This window comes from Eumetopias jubatus, unplaced genomic scaffold, assembly GCF_037043125.1.
Source record: "Eumetopias jubatus isolate StellerSeaLion01/CBP00866 unplaced genomic scaffold, mEumJub1_p1.0 scaffold_6, whole genome shotgun sequence".
In the NCBI taxonomy this organism is placed as follows: domain Eukaryota; kingdom Metazoa; phylum Chordata; class Mammalia; order Carnivora; family Otariidae; genus Eumetopias; species Eumetopias jubatus.
In genome coordinates this window covers 1659692-1681711 of record NW_028274812.1, presented here as the reverse complement: position 1 = coordinate 1681711, position 22020 = coordinate 1659692, and the positions used below count along the sequence as shown (strand labels likewise).

The following is a 22020-nucleotide window of genomic DNA, read 5'->3' as shown; positions in this document are numbered from 1 at the left end:
AAAAACAACCATTGATCAAAGAAGAGGCATATACACGGCACTAAATCTACACATAGATGCAGCTCTCTTCCCCTTTTGAGTATTTTTTAAAGGATTTTTTAATTTATTTGACAGAGAGAGACACAGCGAGAGAGGGAACACAAGCAGGGGGAGTGGGAGAGGGAAAAGCAGGCTTCCCGCGGAGCAGGGAGCCCGATGCAGGGCTCGATCCCAGGACCCCGGGATCATGACCTGAGCCAAAGGCAGATGCTCAACCACTGAGCCACCCAGGCGCCCCACCCTTTTGAGCGTTTTGGGGGTAATTTCTATGCATCTCTTATATGTAAAGCAGTAAATTTTTCCAATGATTTTGACTGGGGCATTTTTCATTGCAGTGACATCAACACAGTTCTGTTATTTCACTCCTTTGTTGTTACCAGGCTGCCTGTCTGTTAGTGTCCCCAGGTTGCCGTGACACATGACTGTGGATTATAGACGTCGGTTCTCTCCCCATTCCGAGGCTGAAGTCCAAGAGCGAGGTGTCTGCAGGGAGGGCTCCTTCTGAGGCTGGGAGGGAGAATCTGCCCCAAGCCCCTGCCCGGCTTCTCGTGTCTGTGCGCTGGCATCCCTGACGACCCTGGTCATTCATCTTCCCACGGCGTTCTCCCCATGTGTGTGTGTGTGTCCAGATTTCTCTGTTTTACAGGACGACAGTCCTATCAGAGTAAAGGTTTATCTTCCTTTAACATGATTCAATTTAACTTAACTGCTTACATCTGTACCAGCTATTTCCAAGCAAGGCCACATTCTGGGCTGGTGGGAGTTAGGACTTCACGTATGGATTTTGGGGGACAGAATTCAACCCCTAACACCAGCGATTGGATGCAGGGGCCGCCCTAGTCGAGTGTAACCTCATCTTCAATTGATCATGTCAGCAAACACTCTATTTCCAGATGTGGTCACATTCACGGGTCCCGGGGCTAAGATGGAATATTTCTGGAGGGGGACACCGCTCAGCCCACAACAGTGTCTACAAACCCGATTCTGTCTGTTGCCTTCTGTCTGTTGCTTTCGCGGGTCTGGGGCGAGTCCGTGTGTGAAAGGCAGTGAGGGGACAGCCTGATGTCTGAGTGCTCTGGTAGGGGGAGGCGAGGGACCCAGCCCCTCAGCCAGCGGCTCCAGGTGCTCGGCACACAGCTCCGTCTCCAGGCGGGAAGGGGGACGGGTCCTCGGAAGGGGCCAGTACCCTGCACAGTGTACAAAATGTTGTGTGCCAGGAGGAGGTGGCTGCAGAGGGGGTGACAGTCCCTGAGCGGGGCTGACGACACCTAACAAGCATAGAGCACACGGCTCCCGCCCAAGGGGCACCTGCCCACCTCCCTCTGGAGCGCACCGTGGGACCCTGAGACAAGTGGTCAGCGGAAAGAGGTTCCCGATTTTAGAACTTGGTAGGACCTGAGAAATCCTCTCATGCCCCCCATTTATTTTTCTTTAGTTTTGAGAGAGAGCATGCACACAAGTGGGGAGGGGCAGAGGGAGAAGGAGAGCAGATCCCCAAGCAGGCTCCATGCCCAGCATGAAGCCGGACATGGGGCTTGATCCCAGGACCCTGAGCTGAGATCAAGAATCGGGCGCTTAACTGACTGAGCCACCCAGGCGCCCTCATGCTCCAGTTTTATAAATGATGAAGTCTGCCTCAAATTGCGGTAGAGCCGTCCCAAGGGCAGCTCAGGCACTGGCCCGGGAGGCTTTGGGATGGCAGCGGCAAACTCAGATCCTGTGCCATGGGCATGTCGTGGCCCAGCTAGGGAGCCACAAGCTTCTCACGTGGCATGTGTCCCCTTCGGCGCCCTTGCCGTGGCCGCACACCCATGGCAGCCGGGGCTGATGGGGCCTAGGGTTTGCACTCCCCACTCACACTGTGGTAGGGCATGGAGGGGAGCCTCCTGCATCTGCTGGAGTGCGCTCACATGTCACTTAAACAGGGCAGGGGACGTGTTTCCCTCATGAAGGGTGACCCTGCATAACTCCGGGTGGCCGCTCCTGACAACGGGAAATATTTCTGTATCATCCGGTAGAATTCATGGTGGGTCAGCTCAGGTCATGGCAAATATTTTCCCTATCTGTCTCTGAGCAGGGCTGCACTCTTGGTCCAGGTCCAGTTAAGGCTGGAGGAGGTGGAGTGATGAAGCCGGAGACACATGATGCTCAATGCAAAACTGACTTTATTTTAACAAAATCACAACGTAATTTGTGTATGTGAAATTATCGATGCTAAGATAGTTTCCCCAGCATGTGAGAACTGGCTTGGGGGTCCAGGGCAAGAAGGGTGTCTCTTTCAGAACCAGCGTGTGGGGCCAGGGAGCCCAGAAATCCTCCTGAGTAACGCCCGATGGAGTCAGGCTGCGCGTGTGTGTCCGAAGACCTAAATTGTTATTCCTGCTAATAAAGTATTCATGAAATCTTGAACTAAAACACTGATTGGATAGTGGAGTTAAAATGTCTGCACATATGAGCCATAGGGATGTTCTGATCTTACCAGATATGGACACAGAAAAGCTGTTTGGGTTTATGTAATTTTACTTTGGTATTTTCAAAGAATGACTGTCCTGTTGGCCGTATTAGCGAGACTAAAACCAGGTGGTTTTACAAACCCGGGGAGAGTGAGCTGTGTTGTTCGGTGTCTTCGGTCTTTTCTGGAGCAAATCTCGATGCTGCTAAGTGCAGAGCAATACCAGCGTGGCCATCGGAGGACCAGGCGCCCATCCCACATACCCTCTCCTTCAGGGAACCACTGTCCTCATTCCAGAAGCCAGTCTTCCAATTTATTAACTTCCTTCAATTAATTAATCTCTTTGTATTTTAGTTCATTCTAATATTGAATTTGCTTCTGGAATTACCGATGAATTTATTTAAACAGAATAACGTCTCCTCATCTTTTACTTGTGCGTGAAAAGTTGCAGGTTGTATTTGAAGGGAAATTCCTTTTGGAGGCGAAAAAGGCCCTTTCTACCTCGAGTGGGAATGCCCCCTGTGTTTAGAACGGCAGTTTTAGCCATTCACAGGGAGGCCTGGACCCCCTCCTCTTGGAGAGGTGCCATGCACACACTCAAGCGTGAAGTTGGCTTGGCTCGAGCACTGTCATCTCTCCCTACATCTGCCCCCTTCCAGTCCCCTTAGGTTTTAGAGCCAGACTCTCCCGGAGGCTGGAAGGAGCGCCGCCTGCACCCGCCTGCGCCCGCATAGACGCCTCGTTCTCACAGCTGCCGCTGCTCAGATCTGGTTCATGGGAAGCTGGCCAGTTCCCCCTTCAGAGACAGTCCGGGGCCGGAGGGGAGACGGTGAGGCCGGAGGGGCCGTGTGAGCACCCGAGGCACCGCAAGACAAAGGGAATATCATTACAAATCATGTAAGGTCGGTTGAGCTGGACAGGCTTCTCTCCGGGTTCTAGGACGACAACAGTCTCGGGTCAGCCACACTTGGAGAGACCACATGCAGACAGCTGTGAGACGTGCATGCGTGTGGCGGGCTGGTCCCCCCCACGGAATAGCGCCTCCACCCCAAGCGTGGCCCGTGGCTTTCCGCCAGCACCATCGACACACCGAGGGGCGTTTCTCCCGTTCCCCGTGCCGCGCCTGGCTTGCTGGGTTAAACCAGATTCTATAGGAGGAAATTCGGTGTCACCCAGCATGTTTTCTTGAGTCTTTCATAAATTGTGGGAAGGTAGTTCCCAAGGAAGACCTTGAAAATTGAAATAAAGACAAAACTGATGGAATGTTTAGATGCTCAGAAGTGATCTCTGTGAAGGACACTGGCTGGAACATTGATCTTCACCGGCAGAGATTTGTTAAAATCCCAATTCCCATTACTTTGTGCAAGATATTGTGTAGCTTTGCACAATGGTGGAGGCAAATGTTTTATGAATGGAATGCAACTCTAACGTGCATATGACAGGCTTCCAGAACCAAAGGAAAACTTTAGGAAATGACATTCACAGTATAAAAATATCTTCAGAATGGACACCATTGTGATAAGATTTGACCCTATAATAGTATCATCACCTAAAATTATATTAGTTTGATATTTTAATATCAAAATTTTAGGTATATCACACCCTGGTTGGTTAATTATAGATGAGCAAGTTGATAGTGCAGATGTATTTCTTTTTTCAGAAAAGTGTATAAGTCCTGGTTTTCTCTCCCCAGTTCAATGGCAGCTGAGAAAGCCTACTTCATCGGCCACGCATATTCTAGTTTTTAAGCGCCTTTGTTGTTTTTGGGGTCCTCCCTGGTTTTTGCCGTCCAGGATTATTTGACGCGAGCTCCCAATGGAGGAGTCACCCTTCAGAAAACGTAACTGGTCTCCATGCAGTGGCCACTTCTGTGAGCTCTGCATGTCAATAGCTGTGGATTCCAAGTGTTATGAGTGTGGATCCATTCTGATGCTATTGGAACAATCCTAAATTAAAGTGTGTCTCTGTTTCCATTATAAACCTCACTGTTTTCTTGGTTTGACGTGATTCCAAGCATATCGGTCCAAATCTTGGCGAGGTTGTTAAATAGTCATAGCAGATGCTGTTCAGAGTGGCTTTGCCTCTTAGGCGGTCCCAGTGGATTTACTCTTGGTGCGACAGCAGAGCATGGGGTCTGGGGCCAGTAGGCTGGACCCCTGGGCGGGCACCAGGGCAATCCCATCTTTCATCCTGTTTAGGAGACTTACAGGGATATAAGGGTCTTCTCTTCCTCCCTCTCCTGTTTCCCTGAATTTAACACCTAGCATTTTTCTGGACTTCTGCTGAAATGCTTTACTCCAGAGAAAGAACCCATCAAAATCTTCTTGGATGAATGAACCTTCACTAGAAATATTTCCTGGACACGTCGTCACTGCTAAGAAGATGGGAAAAACTTGATAAGGATGTTGGAACTTAGCAGTGCTCTGACTTGGGATGTGACTGATTCTCTGGGGCAGGAAGCCCCAGCCCTTGGAGCAGACATCACCTGAGGGTGTAGTTCTCCTAACGTTGCTGTTCTGTGCTTCTTTCCCCCAAAGCCAGCCCAGCCCCTGAGCCACGCCACCAAGGGTGCAGCTGCTGATTTGCCCTGACCCTGACCGGGGGTTTGGGGGTTCTGGGAATCGCAGGTGTCCGTTGGCCCGGCTGGATCAGAGCACTGGTTCCTGACCCCCAAGTTCCAAGGCTAATCAGCCAGGGTGTGTCCGAGGATGTGGGGAGCCCATGCGTGGATGTGGACTCCATTCTCTAAATGAGTCACGGAATTAGGGACTCTGCACATCCAGGAAACTCCCCCACTCCCTGCCCTCAGGACTTTGGGGTGCACTTCCCCCGACTGGAGGCTGTGGGCTCTGGGACACCCACGATGGCAAGTTCGATTCTTTCATGAGCTTGTCTGGCACTGCCTCATGTTAACCCAGGGCCATCTGTGCCGATTCCAGGCAACGCTCTGGGGCTTGCTTCCAGACTTCTGACATTTTCCTCGGAAAAACCCAGTTTTCTCTGTCTCTTCGGGACATTTAACTGCTCTGTAAAGTGCGGGTGGTGTGTGTACGATGCTTCAGGTGCCTCGTGGACAGAGAAGATGCCTGGTTGGCAGCGACCCCAGGAGCGCAAGTGAAGCCGCAGTTTGGAGCAGCCTGTGGACTCTGGGTGTGTGTCCCCGCATGTCCCCGTGCTCACTCAGACCACACAGGGCCCCCGCTGCCCGAGTCACAGCATCCTCTCCCTCTGCAGCCGCTCTGGGCTTGCTGTCCCCGTGGCCCCCCAGGGAAGAGTTTCCTCCCCTCCCCACGGGCCCCCGGCTGCCCCGCACTCTGCTTGCCACTCCTGCTCTTTCCCTGCAGCCCTGCAGTGGCCGGTGACGGCCTCAGAAACCTCTCTAGCCCCTCTGCAGGAATTGTCCACTTCCTCTTCCCTGTTAAGTAAGGCATTTATTTCTCTTTCCTCTGTACTTAAAGTTGTGAATTTCAACATAACTTTTTCAAAAGAAGATTCTTTTCTCAGCATTTTGGATTTGTTTTCATTATTAATATAGCCATGGAATTGATTTTTATTTGTCCTTTTGCAACTGTTCTAAAAACTTGAGCTTTAGGGAGCTAGATGAGGGATTGACACTGCTTTACTCCTTGCTTGCCAATGGCAATGTCGAAAAGAGCCGTCCTCAGTGAGGCAAACAGCGTCATCTGCTGTCGGCCCCACACACAGGTGGCTCTGGGAACTCAAAGCAGCTGTGTGAAGGAAAACTGGAATTTTATTTTATTTTTTAATTTATTTAAATCCAATTAATCAACACATAATGTATTTAGTTTCAGAGGTAGAGTTTAGTGATTCATCAGTTGCATAGAACACCCAGTGCTCACTACAGCATGTGCCCTCCTTCATGCCCATCCCCCAGTTACCCCCTCCCCCTACCCGAGTCTCCTATGGCTTAAGAATCTCTTATGGTTTTCTCCCTTTCTGATTTTGTCTTGTTTTCTTTTTCCCTCCCTTACCCTATGAGGAGCACCTGAATTTTAAGTCTCATCTAATTTGGTTAACTTCAATAATAATGGCTGCACATGGCTAACAGTTTCTGTACTAGACTGCACAGCTCGAGATGAGAGTAAGCTATGTGTTCCAAAGGTTTTGGTGGAATGCAGACTCATGCTTTCCAGCCTTCAGGTTCTACTGAAACACTTTTTGCTTGTATGAAGCGTGCAGATTAGAGCAGAGAGCGGGTCCTTCTGCGTTGGCACCTGGGGAAGGTGGTGTGGGGACGGTATTGTATGAAGCATGCAGATTAGAGCAGAGAGTGGGTCCTTCCCGCGTTGGCACCTGGGGGAGGGTGATGCAGATGCTCCAGTGAGAGGTGTCAGATGATGGACTACAGAAGCAGCCAGCTTTTAGTGAATGCGGGGCTTCCAGAACCATTTCCACCTATCTCAGAGATTGTACTTATGCATTCAATAATGATGATAATTTTGGGTGGCGGTATGACTGCATTAGAGGTTTCAGATGCTACATTTCAAAGAACTGTGAAGAGAATTCCCTTGGAAGGATCTCATGCCTTGGCTATCTCGTAACATAAACCAAGACTGTTAAAAAATGTGAAGAATCTGATTTAATGTGTAAACCAAGGTGAGAGGGGGAATAAACCATTTTCCACTTCAGATGATGCCAGACACAAGCCAGCACTGAATGCCCTTCAAGACGGAAGAAGATGAAAACAGGAGAGGGGGATGGGAAGGCAGCCCCTCTTCCATGCATCCCCCCCGAGGCTTCTTTTATAAAATTGGTCCTGTGTTTTGGGTGAATACTGCAGCCCTGAGGTCAGGGCCTGGAGAAAGATGACCCAGCCCTGGCGCCCTCGGGTGGAGGACCCTGCCATGCATGCTTGCGGTGGAGAGTAGTGGCCTGGGTGCAGAGTCCTTGGTGTGGTTCCCGTTGTGTCAGACTAGTTGGATGACCTCCTCTGGGACCCTCCGTCTCTTCACTGGTCGCATGAGGTACCTGTGTATGGTGTCCCCTGAGGGCCTTGTCTCTTCACCTGTGTTCCCGAGAGCGCCCCACCTAGCCTCCAGGCCCTGACAGCATTCCATCCACACTGGCCCCTGGATGTGAGCACAGGGCATTTGGTTCTGTTTGTCACAGAAAAAGGGACTCAGACTTTTGCATCCGTTTCTTTCACCTCGGAGCGTGGTATTTGCGTTGGTTGGTGGAGATGCGTGTGGGGGAGATGGGGGTCTTCTCTTGCCCCCTCTTTTCCTCCAAGGGGTCCTCTCTGCATGTCCTTCTGTTGAGCACTCACCTCCCTCAGGATTTTTGCTGTTCTGCATACAAACGGGCTCTCTCAGGAGCACCCCATTGTCCAGCTCGTTCACATGGCAAATCCTTGTTAGAACCTGTTTTGTGCGCGGACTTGTCAGGAAAACCCTACAGGAAGCAGACCCGTGGCAGTCTTCACCCCGTGACCCTTGTTAGCTGGGAAGCATCCCTACTTTCAGAATCCCTGTTGGGCATTCGTCTTGTCTGAGAGAGTGAGATCACAAGCCCAGGGAGATACAGGATTTGACACAGCAAGGAATGCAGATGGTAGTTCGGACGCTGTGTGGGTCTCGCTGGTGTTTAGATGTGGACCCAGCACGGGGCCCTGCTTGGTCTTCATTCAGAGAGCAGAGGCCCTGGCCCTGACATGAGGTATTCATTCTCTAACAATTAAAGAATGCAAACACGGTCATAAGCATCCGTGAGGCTTCCTGGCGCCTCCTGTTTCTCATGCCTGCTTCTGGGCGCCGTGGTGATCTCCCCGTGGCAGCGTGAGCAGGTTGCTTCCAGCAAGGCTTGTGTCCTGGTTCCTGATTCCTGCTTCGTGATGCCTGCAGTGGGAACGATTTCCCTGCAGAGCACGTGGTCCCCACTGAGGTCTGTCCAGGGAACAAACGATGTGGTATCTCTGCTTCTGGATGTATTCCCCGGCTTTGCAGGTTACTCTCTAACATGTGTTTCAGTGTAATTTGTTCTAAATGCTTTGAAATGGGCAGGAACCTCAAAATAGGAACTCTGGCCTGAATGCCTTTGAACATGTCATTTGATCAATGAAATGCATTTGATAGTCTAAGGAGAGCAAGGGCCCCAAGAGAAAGACCAACCATCCATCGCTCCTTCCACTGCCTCAGAAAGTGTGGGGGCTCCTGGGGAAGTGACGAGTCACATGGCGCCCCTCTCGGAACATGTGGGCTTGGCCGTCACAGCCAGCAGCGGCCACCACCACCTGGCCGGGTGCCAGCCGTGCCAACAGTGGGCGCCTCCCGCGCGGCCACGTGACCTGCTTACCAGACGCGGACTTCCCGGGTTCCACCCCAGGGCTGCAAATCAGGGGATCTGTGGGGGAGGCCAGGGGTCTGCCTGGTGGGCCAGCTGCTGGCGGTGGGGATCCCCGTGTGCAGACCAGGGTGTTTAGGAAGTGGAGTCTGGCAGGGGCTCAATCCCTTTTATTGTTACTTTCAGACACTTCTCACATAAACTTCCATCCTGTCACTGGGAATGGCTCTCTAGGTAGGATGTTTGTTTTTGCTGCCCCTAAAGGGCAGAGCTGAGGTTCGAGCTTTTGTGTGCCGGGGTCTGGAGATGCCTAGAATGCCTGCCAAATAAGGCATGTGCCGCAGAGGGTGGTGGACAGACAGCCAGACTGTCCAGTCGGAGAGCAGGCTGTTTGTTCTAACGCAGTCACAGCAGAGAGCACGGGCTGTGGCTTCCTCCTGAGCTTGCGTGTCTGTCCACGGCCTCGGCTCTCTCTCATTCCTGCATCTCCTCATCAGTGTGCTCAAACACCTTCTCTTTCCCCTGCCGTCTGCCCTAGCCATTCCAGAGTGAGTCCCACAGAGTTACGATATACAAGCATTTATTGAGCACCAGCTGTCGACCAGACCCTATGCGGAGTTGCCAAGGCCACATGGATGAACGTAAATCCTCTGTAGTTTATCAGGTGGTGTCCCGTGGGTTCCGGACTGTTGGTTGAGTGTCCACTATAATGTCCCCCACGTGCCAGCCTTGTGCTGTTTCCTGAGGCTGTAGCCCGAGAAGAACATGTAAATTGTGACATATGCATTTGGCATATTCCTTGATTCTTCCTGGGATTCTGGATAAGAGAGTGGCACTTGTTTGTCCCTTGAACTAATAGAGATAGGACCCAAAGTCCAGTGAGCCCTCTGTAAATGCTTTGACATGAAGGAAAGTCTGCTGAGACCTTCAGGTAGGGGTGTGACCCCTGGGACTGGAAATTCCCTCCATGCAGTCTTCTATAGGGAATCAGAGCCAAAGTCTGCCATGTGCAGACAAGTCAATTCTGATACTGGGGAGCAATGATGAGTGTTGACTAACGTGATTTTTTTTTTTTTGGTTTTGCCAAAGATCCTTCTTGTATTAAGGTAATACCATCTGCATGATTTTTTGTTAAGAAGGATTTTATGATACCCAAGTTCTCACTGAATCTCAAATTAACGTGAACTGGAAACAATTAATAACCCAAGAGATTTCTTGACTTATCTCCAAGAAGTGCTAACAAGAAGCAAAAATACAAGAATATTGAAATTAATATTGATGTGGAAGCAGGCAAGGAAAACAAACAAAATTAAGTGTTTGGGGAAAGGGGAAGAGATACACAGAGCAGACAGAACAGCACAGCGCATGCCCATCCTCAGTTGTGGGCTGGGACCAAAGCCTCACTGTGCAGAAGGAGATGTCCACAGAAAGCTATAAGAATCCATAAAACAATGGGTCAGGGGACCAAAAGCCAGCAAAGACTCTATAAAAGCACTTCACCATGCCAACGGTGAAGGCAGCACAGCAAATTAAAGAGAAAAATGACAGTTTCTAGGCTCCTGCTTTCCTCACAGTGAGTCTGGACTGTCCATGTCACTGCTGATCATAAGAAGCATCCAGAACCTTCATCCCTGAGCGTCTCCTCGAAGCTGTCAGGACTGCATTTCCCCTGGAGGCTTTCAAGCCCTGAGAGCTCTGTCTTGGTTCCCCACTCAAAGTAGACAAACCTCCTGGGGTTCAGTACTCAGAGCACTACTGCAGCCCCTGGGGGTCACCCCGTCCCACACCTGTTGCCCCATCTAGTGGGTCCTCCTGTCACAGGCACCCCCTCAGCACTGACCCTGAGAGAAGGGCTGACCCTTCATCTGCTTCCTGCATGTTCCTTGAAACACCTACCTCCTCTTGACCTGGTGATCATGGGTGGTCCCAGATGACCTGGTGATCCTCTGTGGTCCCAGCTGACATGGTGATCCTCTGTGGTCCCAGGTCACACGATGATCCTCTGTGGTCCCAGATCACCTGGTGATCCTCTGTGGTCCGAGGTGACACGGTGATCCTCTGTGGTCCAGGTGACACGGCGATCCTCTGTGGTCCCAGATCACCTGGTGATCCTCTGTGGTCCCAGGTGACATGGTGATCCTCTGTGGTCCCAGGTGACATGGTGATCCTCTGTGGTCCCAGGTGACACGGTGATCCTCTATGGGCCCAGGTGACATGGTGATCCTCTGTGGTCCCAGATCACCTGGTGATCCTCTGTGGTCGCAGATCACCTGGTGATCCTCTGTGGTCCCAGGTGACATGGTGATCCTCTGTGGTCCCAGGTGACATGGTGATCCTCTGTGGTCCCAGGTGACACAGTGATCCTCTGTGGTCCTAAGTGACACAGTGATCCTCTGTGGTCCCAGGTGACACAGTGATCCTCTGTGGTCCTAAGTTACATGGTGATCCTCTGTGGGCCCAGGTGACATGGTGATCCTCTGTGGTCCCAAGTGACATGGTGATCATCCATGGTCCTAGATTTGTTGCCCCTTAAATCGTAAGCTCCACAAGGGCAGGCCCTCCTTTGGATCCTATTGTCCTGGAGATGAGAGGAGGTAGAGAGCAGTCACTCAATAATTATTTAATAAGTTCAGTTGAAGCTGGATCTGACTTGACTTGTACTTCTTCAAGCGCATGCGTGCGTGAGTGATTGCAAAGGCAGTCTCACTGGGAGAAGCACCCTGCAGCAAGTACCCTCTGGCTTCACTTTATCCTTTAAGTGCAGGTTGTAGATGGATAAGATCTCTATGTTGGCTGTGTCGATTTCAGTTCTCTGGTTTAGTAAGAAAGCAGGGAACTCTTTCCCGGAATCTGAGAAAGCTCAGAGCTTAAAGGGAGACATTGCTCCTTCGAACAGGCTTGCATTTGTGACCATGCTCATACCTGTCCTTCGGTTGCTTTCCAAAATTATTCCCTCTTACATCCCAGCAGGTGTGCACACTTCACTGAAGCCCTTGCTGTGTGTTCCCCCGAACCCCAGGGTGAGCCTCGTCTGCAGATTAAGCAAACACACTTAGAAGCTATACTCACTTTCCAGTGGTCTCTGATTTAGAAAGTTCTTGCTTTTGTGAATCCTACAGCTGCAGAACTATGTATTTCTTAATGCTATCTCGTAGCGTAAACAGAAAAAAAAAGTCTTAAATCAATATCACTGTGGGAAAATCCATCCACATGATTATTTAAAGAGTGTGTTTTAATCTGTTTCTTCAATTTTGGGGTCTTGTTCTAACTTTCCCTCTGGCTTACACCCTTGCTTTTTATTTAGCAAAGTACAGACCGTGTTTTTGATCCGTTTGCGTCGGACCTACCTATTTTCTACTCAGGATTGCGCAGGCACCCTCTGCAGCTTCCTCCCGCCCCGTCCTTGCACACGGCACACAGGACCCCGCTTTGTCAAGATAAAAGACATGGTGACCCCTGGCACTCTGAGGTCTTTCTTCGTGTCACTCAATGTCTCACTGATTTCTTTCTAAATTTGGCAAATTACCTTTTATCTTAACTAGTTTGAAGACCCTCAACCAAGTTCTTTTAATAAACAGTGACTTCTTTAAAATAGGGCTGTTTTATTTTCCTTTAACAGGCTTTGTGGGTTAAAGAATACGGCCGAGTAAAAGCTCATTTTCTTCTGTGCACTGTCCGCCTTGGAACGTAACTGCTGTTCAAAGTGAGAAGGGGGAGGGGAAACGTGTGTAAAGCGTTTTCTGACAAAGAAGAACTCCATTGTTAGTTCTACACCATTAAATTATAAAGAATTATGGTCAAATTCCAAATGCCTGAATGCTAGGCCTTTTTTTTTTATTGAAAGATGTAGAAGCTGTCTCTCTCTTTGGAGAAAATGATAATTACAATGTCTTACCATAAGTAATCTGCATTTCCTAACTCAGGGTTTTAGGAAATGCAAATAGACGACCTCTTACACCTCAGACTTAGTGGGATTTGGGTGACTGCCCCTTTCCACGGAAACGGATGGGCGTGGCTTATGGGGCGGGGCTGGTCCTGAGCACCTCACAGCCTCAGGTGGGCTCCTTGCTTCACGTGCGCTGTCTCCCATCTCTGTCTGTCTGTCTCTGTCTTCCTGTCCGTCTCTGTCTCTCTGTCTCTGCTCTGTCTCTGAATGTCTCTCTGTCTCCCCTCTCTGTCTGTCTCTGTTTCTCTGTCTTTCTGTCTCTCTGTGTATTTCTGTCTCTGTCTGTCTCTGTGCATCTCTGTCTCTCTGTCTTTCTGTCTGTCCCTCTGTCTGTCTGTCTCTATGTCTCTCTCCTGCATGATGCTGTTTTCAGAGGAGGTCTATCAAACCCCCCAGAGCTTTGCGGGAGGAAATGAGGCAAGGGGGAAGCCTCCACAAAACTGGAAGCAACATGTCAGTGGACGCACTTCCTAATTTCACTGCAATGAAGCACCAGCATCTCCCAGGAACTGGGCGGCCCCCAGGGGCACACCTCTGTGGCTGCAAAGTTAGAACACATTTGGGGCAAAGTGAAAACACTGGGCCTTAAAGCTCTATAGAGACAGAATTCAATCAAACATTCTTATGGGCTTGCTTTGCTCATTTTTAAGTAAAAGAACAACGTTTTGCACAACTGTGAGAAAGCAACGATCTGTCTTCACTTGCCCCTTGGCTAAAACAAGCACAGATCATTTTAGCAAGTCAGCTTATTCTCAGGACACATTAGGGCGTGCTGCTTGAGCTCCAGCAAGTTAGAACACTGCATGCCTGCTGTGGCCCCAGGCCCCACGGAGGGGAGACCCCACTGCCTCCAGCTGCCGTCGCCTGTCTCCTGGCTGGAGCCTTCATCCAGACTTCGGGGACACGACCACCTTCCCCAGCCCCCTCTGACACGCTGGGATGTCGGTGCTGCACCTTCCCGGCCGGTGCACTCGGCCCTTCCCTCCCGGGACCCCGGTCAGGGGCGCGAGGCCCGGCCCAGACTCCCTGGGGGGTCTGTGCCCACTTCAGTCCTCCTTCGCTCCACTCTGTCTCAGGGCCAGCTTTGGGTGACTCTGTTCACAGTGCCCGCAGAGCTTCACGGGGAAGTGTGGTACCTTTTAAGGAACGAAGTGTCTTAAATTTGAGAAGTTCCTGTGTTTCTCGTCCTGATGAGGGAACAAGTGGATGAGGGACCCTGAGCTTCTGAATCCCATTCCTACTCTCTCTCAGCTTGGACTTTGAGACTGAACAGGCTGTTCTGAGCTCTCTCCACCTCCGTAAATATTACTGAGACTAACGTGCCAAATAAACCTGCTCAATACACACAGTGCTCAGAGGGCCAGACACCGCCGTGCAGCGCTCGGCCAGGGCCACAGTCCTCGGGCGCTGGGGGGCTCCGTCGGTGAGGCGTCTGCCTTCGGCTCAGGTCATGATCCCAGGGTCGTGGGATCGAGTCTCGCGTCGGGCTCCCTGCTCCGCGGGGAGTCTGCTTCTTTCTCTGCCTCTGCCTAACGTTCATCCTGCTTGTGCGCTCTTACAAATAAGTAAAATCTTAAAAAAAAATAATCACAGCTCTCAGTTTCCTACTTTTCCCCTCCTTTCTTTCCGTTAATGAATTACTAATGCTCCATAAATCAGAGAAAACAACTCGGTGCAGGGGATACATCCATCGGTGACCAAAGGTGCGTGGAGATCCCATTTATCCTGTAGTACAAAGCCTTTCCAAGTATCTTCTGAGACCCGCCTTCACGCTCACTGCTCCGCTGGCGTGACTGCGGACTGCACAGGTCAGAGTGGAATTGTCCACCAAGGGCAGGGGTGCGGGCAGACAGGCCCCTGGAAGACACAGCTGGTTCTGTGGTGAGGTGTCAGGGCATGAGGAGGAACCAAGGCAAGGATGGGGACCCTGGAGCAGGCGAGGGGGAGCGCGGGCAGCCGTGGAGGGGCTGCTGGGCCTTCTCAGGGGCTCCTTCACGTGGCCCTGTGCTCGCATGCACCTGCAGTGCTGGGTGAGGGCAGGCCCCTGACTTCTGGGTCCACCTGGTGCTGGGGTGACGCATGCACGAGTGCAGTGCTGCTAGGCATGTCACGGAAATCAGCAGCCGCCCCGGGGCCCGGGTGTTGATTGAGAAGACGGTAAGCTAGTTCAAGCAAGGACGTAAGAAGGGGTTAGCCCGCCCCCAGTCCTCTCCGTGGACTCCTGACTCTCTGGAGTAACTTCCAGGGTGGCAGTAATCACAGAGTATACAGGAGGGGGCTCGCAAGCGAATTTACAAACGGAAGGGCAAATATTGACGGTCAAACAGAATTCCTGCACATCCCACTGCAGATATTGACAGTTTTATGCACCACTTAGTGTAGCTGGCTTGGAGAGGATCGGTTCTCGAGATCCCCAACTGCCCAGGGCTCAGATTCTTCAGGGATTCCCGCCGTGGCCTTGGGCAGACTTCTGTTTTCTGCGGCTCTGCAGGACGCCTCTTTACATTTGTCTGGCTTCTTTTTTTTTTCTCCCCCAAGTTTTTGCGAGTCGATCAAGATAAAGACAAGGACTGCAGCTTGGATTGTGGGGGCTCCTCGCAGAAGCCCCTCTGCGCGTCGGATGGCAGGACCTTCCTGTCTCGCTGCGAGTTCCAGCGCGCCAAATGCAAAGACCCTCAGCTAGAAATTGCTTATCGAGGAAACTGCAGAGGTAAGCTGGGTGCCATCAGCCATTAACATGGAAGGCCACGTATGTTATTTTCATCTTTGCTAATTTTTTTATGTAAAAGCTCAAGGGTTTTAGGTTTGTGGGTTTTTTTTTTTTCAGAATGTATAAGGAAGAAGAGTAATTTCTATGAGTCTCAGGAGCAGAGGCATCTTTTAAAGTTGTTTAATGCTCTTTCCTTGGGATATTTTATCAGGACATATGTTTATCTGAGTCTTCAGAAAGGATTCTCACCAGAGTCAGTACCGCTTCCTTCCACCCCATCTTGTTTCTCTGCAAATGGGACGTGCATACAGCACCTGCACCGACTGTCAGTGATTTTCCTTCCCATTGATTTTACACGTGTAATTTCTGATGATCCTGATTTAAGAATCAGATTTAGATTTAACTAACATGCTTAGAGCAAAACATTGAAATACTTCCTATGTTAATGAAGGGTTTGACTCAACAAAGCACGCTGATGTTTCAAGCATGAACAGTTGCGTTCAGAAAGAGATTTACCTTCTTTTTCCTGTTATCTTAAGAGAAAAACCACACAAAGTAAAATCGCCTTTGAGAGGAGGTTCCTCTCTGTCTCGCTGTTGGCCCAGCAATCCTGCAGCAAGGCGAAACTCTGTCGGCCACAGGGGTCCGTGTCTCGGCTCCAAATTGGCCACGTTCTGAATAAACTGCTCTTCCTTCCTTCATAATACGATATATCCAAGGTGTATATCCAAGGTGAACATGTTTGAGTCCCTTCTGCACGTGACTGAGTCGGCACCTTGCCTGCTCCTGCTGACCCTCCGGGGGAGCTCTGCCGGCAGACCCAGGCTCCCCACAGCGACCAGCACCTGCACCCATGCTGGGGCTGTGGGCTCGCCCGGGACAGGTCTGTGTCCACAGGCACCACACGTGGGTACCTGTGTGTTGCCCATAACCGATGGTCACACATTCACGAAGGCTTTCTTTCCACCATTGTGGTTGGTTCAGAGTCTAGGTATTTTAGACCCTTAGCATTTAAAGGCCACAAAGAGGCCTGAACATGAGCTGATGCGAGTGGGATGCCCTCCGGCTGGGGGATGGTGGGAAGGTCCTCTCTGTGAGGGGACAGCAGAGCACTGCACACCGAGTCCCTTTCATATCCTGTGGTCAGATGCAGCTCCCCGAGTGGGAATCACACAGAAGGAGAGTTTCCTCCTTTTCGTTAAGGGGGCCATGACCTCAGGGCTGAGGCCGAGAAGAGACACCAGGAGGGGTGGGAGACAAGGGGTTGATCTCACTATGGAGACCTGGAGTATCAGGTGTTGGAGTTCTTCCTTAGCGGGAAATGGGAAGCCATAGGAAGTTGAGGCAGAAGAAGGACAGATGTAAGCTGACTTGTGCTGAGACCGCGTCCCTCGCCATACCACGCCACCCAGCTCCTTCGTGGCTGCACTGTGCCTTCGCCCAGGTGCGCAGGCTCTGGGCTCCCCCAGGGGTCGGCCGCGACGAGAGTCCTCCTGGACCTGCTCCCAGAGGGATGCCCGAGGTGAAGGAAGCAGCTGTTACCAGACGGGAAGCGTGGTTTTAATTCAGTTTCAGTAAGTTACTGAGTTTATGAAAATGCAGTGAACAAAGTATTTGATTCATACTTGAAATGGAGGCGCTGCAGTGGGGTGTCATACCAGAGTCCAGAGACACCAGGGATCTGACGCCGCAGCCCACCGGGCGCACAGGAAGGCACTTTTTCCAACTCTGGCCCAAGCAGAAAACAGTGCATTCAAAGTAAAGAGCTGTAATTTTTGTTCAACAAAACCCATACGATTCACAAATTAAATTATACTTTTGTAGGGAAAAGTAGTTTTTAAAATGCTAAACACAGATATGAAATATCCTTCTATAGGAAAATTCAATAAAAGTTGAGATAATTCAAATTAGTAGCCTTTGAAATTATTTCACTGAATTATATACACTTGTATATACCATCCACAATAGAAACTATCTTGAACGGTCACATGTAGAGGCAGCAAAAGCTGGATTCTTGGTGTAGCCAGGTTCGCTCTGCCTTTCTTTGTGGGATGGAAGAAAGCAGAACATACCTTTAAAACAAGATTTTTGTAAATGAAAAATGATTTTTTTCTCCTTAAATATCCATTCCCACTTGTAGAAAACAGAACGTAATTTATCAAATCCCATCCACCTGGGTCTCTGAACCCTATTTTGTCCTTGTACCTGTTGTCTCGGTGGCCGTTAGGTTTCCGTAAACTGTATGCTGTTTCTGATTCCTTGGGAGAAAACTTGAGTGAAAAACCTCAGATACACCTGATGGAGATACAGACACACACGAAATCTTCGTTCACTCAAGCAAACAATCGATACTCTTGAGGCAGCTTTATTCTGTGTGATTCTAAAGTTAAATCATTGCTTAGCACCAGCCTGAGATTTTCCAATAGATTCTGAAGTTACTCAGCGTGGGCGCGCCTCAGAGACATGGTGGGCTGGACTCCCCACCACTGCAGCGCAGTGAGTATCCCAATAAAACGAGGCCAATCAAAGTTTTAGTATATCCCAGTGCACACATGAGGTCTGTCTATACTGTCCTGCAGTCTACTAAGTGTGTAAAAGCATTTTGTCTAAGTAAACAACATGCATACCTTACTTACAAAATATTGCTAAAAAATGACAACCCTTATCTGAGCTTTCAGTAATTTGTAATCACTGAGCACAGATCACCAAACAAATACAATAATAATGAAAAGTTTTGAAATATTGTGAGAAGCACGGAAATGTGACTCAGAGACAGGAAGTGAACAAATGCTGTTGGAAACATGGTGCTGGCTGACTTCCGGATGCTGGTTTGCCACTAGCCTTCGGTTGGCAGAGTATCTGCCTGATAAAGGGAAATGAGGTATGCCTGCAGTAGTACATTTGGTAAACTAACGTTCCTTGTTATGAATGGCTCCCTGGTTGAGCATGAGTGGACTTCACCTGTTACATGACCTCCAGGCTCTCTCCCTGCCTTTAATTGACTTCTAGTTCCTAGGCACTCAGGGACTCTGTAAGAACCTTCAGTTCACGATGACATCATCTAGACTGTGGATGGCCTCCTCCATGCTCTAAAATGGCCCGTGTGAGACTCTCCAGAACCCCAGATGTTCCCACCACCTGGCTCTCCTCTGACGATCTCTCACTTGGGTTTCAGGAACCTGCAGTGACCAGACAGCTTGCACCTCATGAGACAAAGTGACACAAGAGGTCCCCTGGGCCCAGAGGGCAGCTCCATCATGGGGGCCATGAAAACAGGTCCCCCAAAGCCTCCAAAACTGCACCCCCTAACACTAGAAATTTGTTTACTGTGTCCTCAACAAAGACTGAGTTAGCCCAGATATCTGGAGATGAAATATTCTTTGAAGAAGCAATATTTAAACCGAAGGACTTCTCTCATCAGAAACCACCATTCCTGATTTGTTCTACTTTGCTTTTCAACACAGACCACTCTTGGAGTTCTCACACATTTTACTAAGAAGGACAGTGTGCCTGGACAGTTGTCTGGGGATTAAAATGATTTGTATTTTTCTGGATATGTCTCCTGAGGCAAGGGAAACAAAAGCAAAAATAAACTACTAGGATTTCATCAAAGTAAAAAGCTTCCCTATACAGTGAAGGAAACAATCAATAAAACTAAAAGGCAACCTACTGAATGGGAGAAGATATTTGCAAATGACATATTCAATAAGGGATTAGTATCCAAATATGTAAAGAACTTCTACAACTCAATACCCAAACCCCCAAATAACCCAATTAAAAATGGACAGAAGACATGAGCAGATATTTCTCCAAAAAAGACATCCAGATGGCCAATAGACACATGAACAGATGCTAAACATGAGTGATCATCAGCTAAATACAAATCAAAGCCACAAGGAGATATCATCTCATGCTGGTCAGAATGGCTAAAATTAACAACACACGAAATGAGAGGTGTTGCCAAGGATGCGAAAAAAGGGAAACCCTCTTGCACTGTTGGTGGGGAATGCAAGCTGGTGCATCCACTCTGGAAAACAGTATGGAGGTTCCTCAAAAAGTTAAAAATAGAACTACCCTATGATCTAGCAATTACAGTACTAGGTATTTACCCAAAAAATACAAAAACACTAATTTGAAGGGATACATGCACCCCGATGTTTATAACAGCACTGTCCACAATAGCCAAATTATGGAAGCAGCCCAAGTGTCCATTGACTGATGAATGGATAAAGAAGTGATATATATTAATGTATATATTGGAATGGAATATTACTCAGACATAAAAATGAATGAAATCTTGTCATCTGCAACGACATGGATGGATGTAGAAGGTATTATGCTAAGCGATGTAAGTCAGTCAGAGAAAGACAAATACCACATGATCTCACTCATGTGTGGAATTTAAGAAATTAGACAAATGAGCAAAGTAAAAAATGAGAAAGTCAAACCAAGAAGCAGACTCGTAACTCCAGAGAACACACTGCTGGTGACCAGAGGGGGGTGGGGGCAATAGTGGATGAGGATTAGGGTGACTTACCCTGATGAGCACTGAGTAATGTGCAGAATTGGTGAATCATTAGATTGTCCGCCTGTAACTGCCTGTTAACTATCCTGGAATTTAAAGAAATGATTTTCAGTGGGCCTCAGCATGGAAGCAGCAGGATCACGGCTTCAAAGTGGCATCCAAGAAGAAGCTTCCATGTAAGGACTTCTCTTCCTTTCTATTCTGTGTCTAGTTTGTGTGTCCTTATTCTAAACACATCAATCTGAGAAAAATTCGGATGCCTTGAGTGTAGTTTTGCACCTCAGTTATCTGTGCTGAGGCTAGAGAAGTGATTTAAGAATAAATTCAAATATCCGATGTTCTAGTCTTCAGAGAAGGTTCTAGAAGCAATCACCCAGGCTGGCATCGCTTGTGGCAACGTGCTGTGGAGGTGGTGGTAACATTTGAGTTAATGTTCCTTTCTCCGCTATGTTCCTTTAGACAACCGCAATGAGCTGTTGTCTTGGAAGGCCATGAGGAAGTGCCAGGTGAGACCTCTGCATTAGCGCTCGCACTGTGGGCACCATGCTGGGTCAGGTAGACCAAGGCCAGAGGACCCCGTCCTCTCTGGGTGGAAACCCGACTCAGAGCTTGGCTGTGCCCGCTGTGGGGTCCACGCTGGATTGCTTCTTGATAACGTCCTTGTTTGCTCCTTTGTGTTTGGACCCAGCCTACTTGCTCTGGCTAATTCTCCTGGTTGGGATTCTCATTCAGCTCACTGAACAAATGTCGTCCCATAAATTTGTGACACAGAAAATGTGTGAAGGGAAGTGGGTAGAACTAAAACTCACCTCACAAAAGCTAGTTCAATTAAATCAAAAGGGTAAAAATAAAAAGAATGTACAGATGCCCATAGATTTCAAAAATCATGTTTACTTGGGGCTTCAGCGAACAAGGGTAGCAAATAGTAAAGTTACTTTAGAGGGACATTGTTAGCCACATGTTTATTTTAAAAATAACTGGGTGGGGCCCCTGGGTGGCTCAGTTGGCTAAGCGTCTGACTCTTGAGCTCAGCTCAGTTCTGGATCTCAGGGTCGTGAGATCGAGCCCTGCTTTGGGTTCTGTGCTGGGTGCAGAGCCTACATAATAAACAAAATAAAGCATCAGGGCATCGTGCACCTCTGCTGTGGTGGATTCAGGGCACAGGGCAGGGGCTCTGAAGCCTCCCCTTACAGCCCTCATCTTGCGAGTGACATGAATTTGTGCCACACGGGAGGCGCCCTGAAAACGGGCTTCCAGTCCACAATCTGACGTTTCCTGCACAAGCACCTTCTGCCTGGATCCTGGCTCATGGAAGGAGCTGGGCCTCTTCCGAGGATGGGCTCCTTTGCATTGGCTGGCATATTTTGCTAGCCGCTTACCAACCATGTCCCGACGTCCAGCAGGCAACACCCCGAGCCTGTCCAGGTGCCAATGGGGAGGAAGTGGTTCCTGGGGATGGGAGGAGGTAAAGTGAGCTGGGTTGCAGATGGGGCCCAGAGACAGGGATCCTGCGGCCGCAGGGCAGATCAGGCTGTGACCCTCCTCTGTCCTCTATGGGCACAAATACGGCAGATTCGATGACACAGCCAGGTCGAAAGCTTGCTTCCCTGAGTGGGAAGGAGGGAGCACAGGACCGAATGTCCCCTTACAGCACTTCACGTGATACCGATAAACATCTGGATTTTTCCTCTAAATTATTCCTGATGTTGGAATAAGCTAGTGCACAGCAGTGTCAATTTGACAAATGGGAAACTGCATATTTTGAGGGCATTTTCATGGTCTGTGGGTGGAGGGTGACAGTCCTATAGGCCTGTCTGTTTTTTTTTTAAGACTTTATTTATGTGAGAGAAAATGAGAGAGAAAGCATGGGAGGGGGGAGGGTCAGAGGGAGAAGCAGACTCCCCGCCGAGCAGGGAGCCCGATGCGGGACTCGATCCCGGGACTCCAGGATCATGACCTGAGCCGGAGGCAGTCGCTCCACCGACTGAGCCACCCAGGCGCCCTAGGCCTGTCTATTTTGAATATACTAGTTTGAAAACAACCATTAA

At 49.5% G+C, this 22020-nt stretch overlaps 1 protein-coding gene across 3 annotated transcripts in view; it reads left to right on the top strand.

Moving 5' to 3' along the window:
• Positions 1 to 22020, top strand: part of SMOC2 (SPARC related modular calcium binding 2) — a 153337-nt gene that overhangs the window by 32452 nt on the left and 98865 nt on the right. For all 3 annotated transcript variants that reach the window (XM_088024226.1, XM_028103337.2, XM_028103336.1), the window contains exon 2: positions 15276 to 15447. In XM_088024226.1, coding sequence (XP_087880352.1) covers positions 15276 to 15447 — 172 coding nt within the window. The remainder of the gene's footprint in view (positions 1 to 15275; positions 15448 to 22020) is intronic.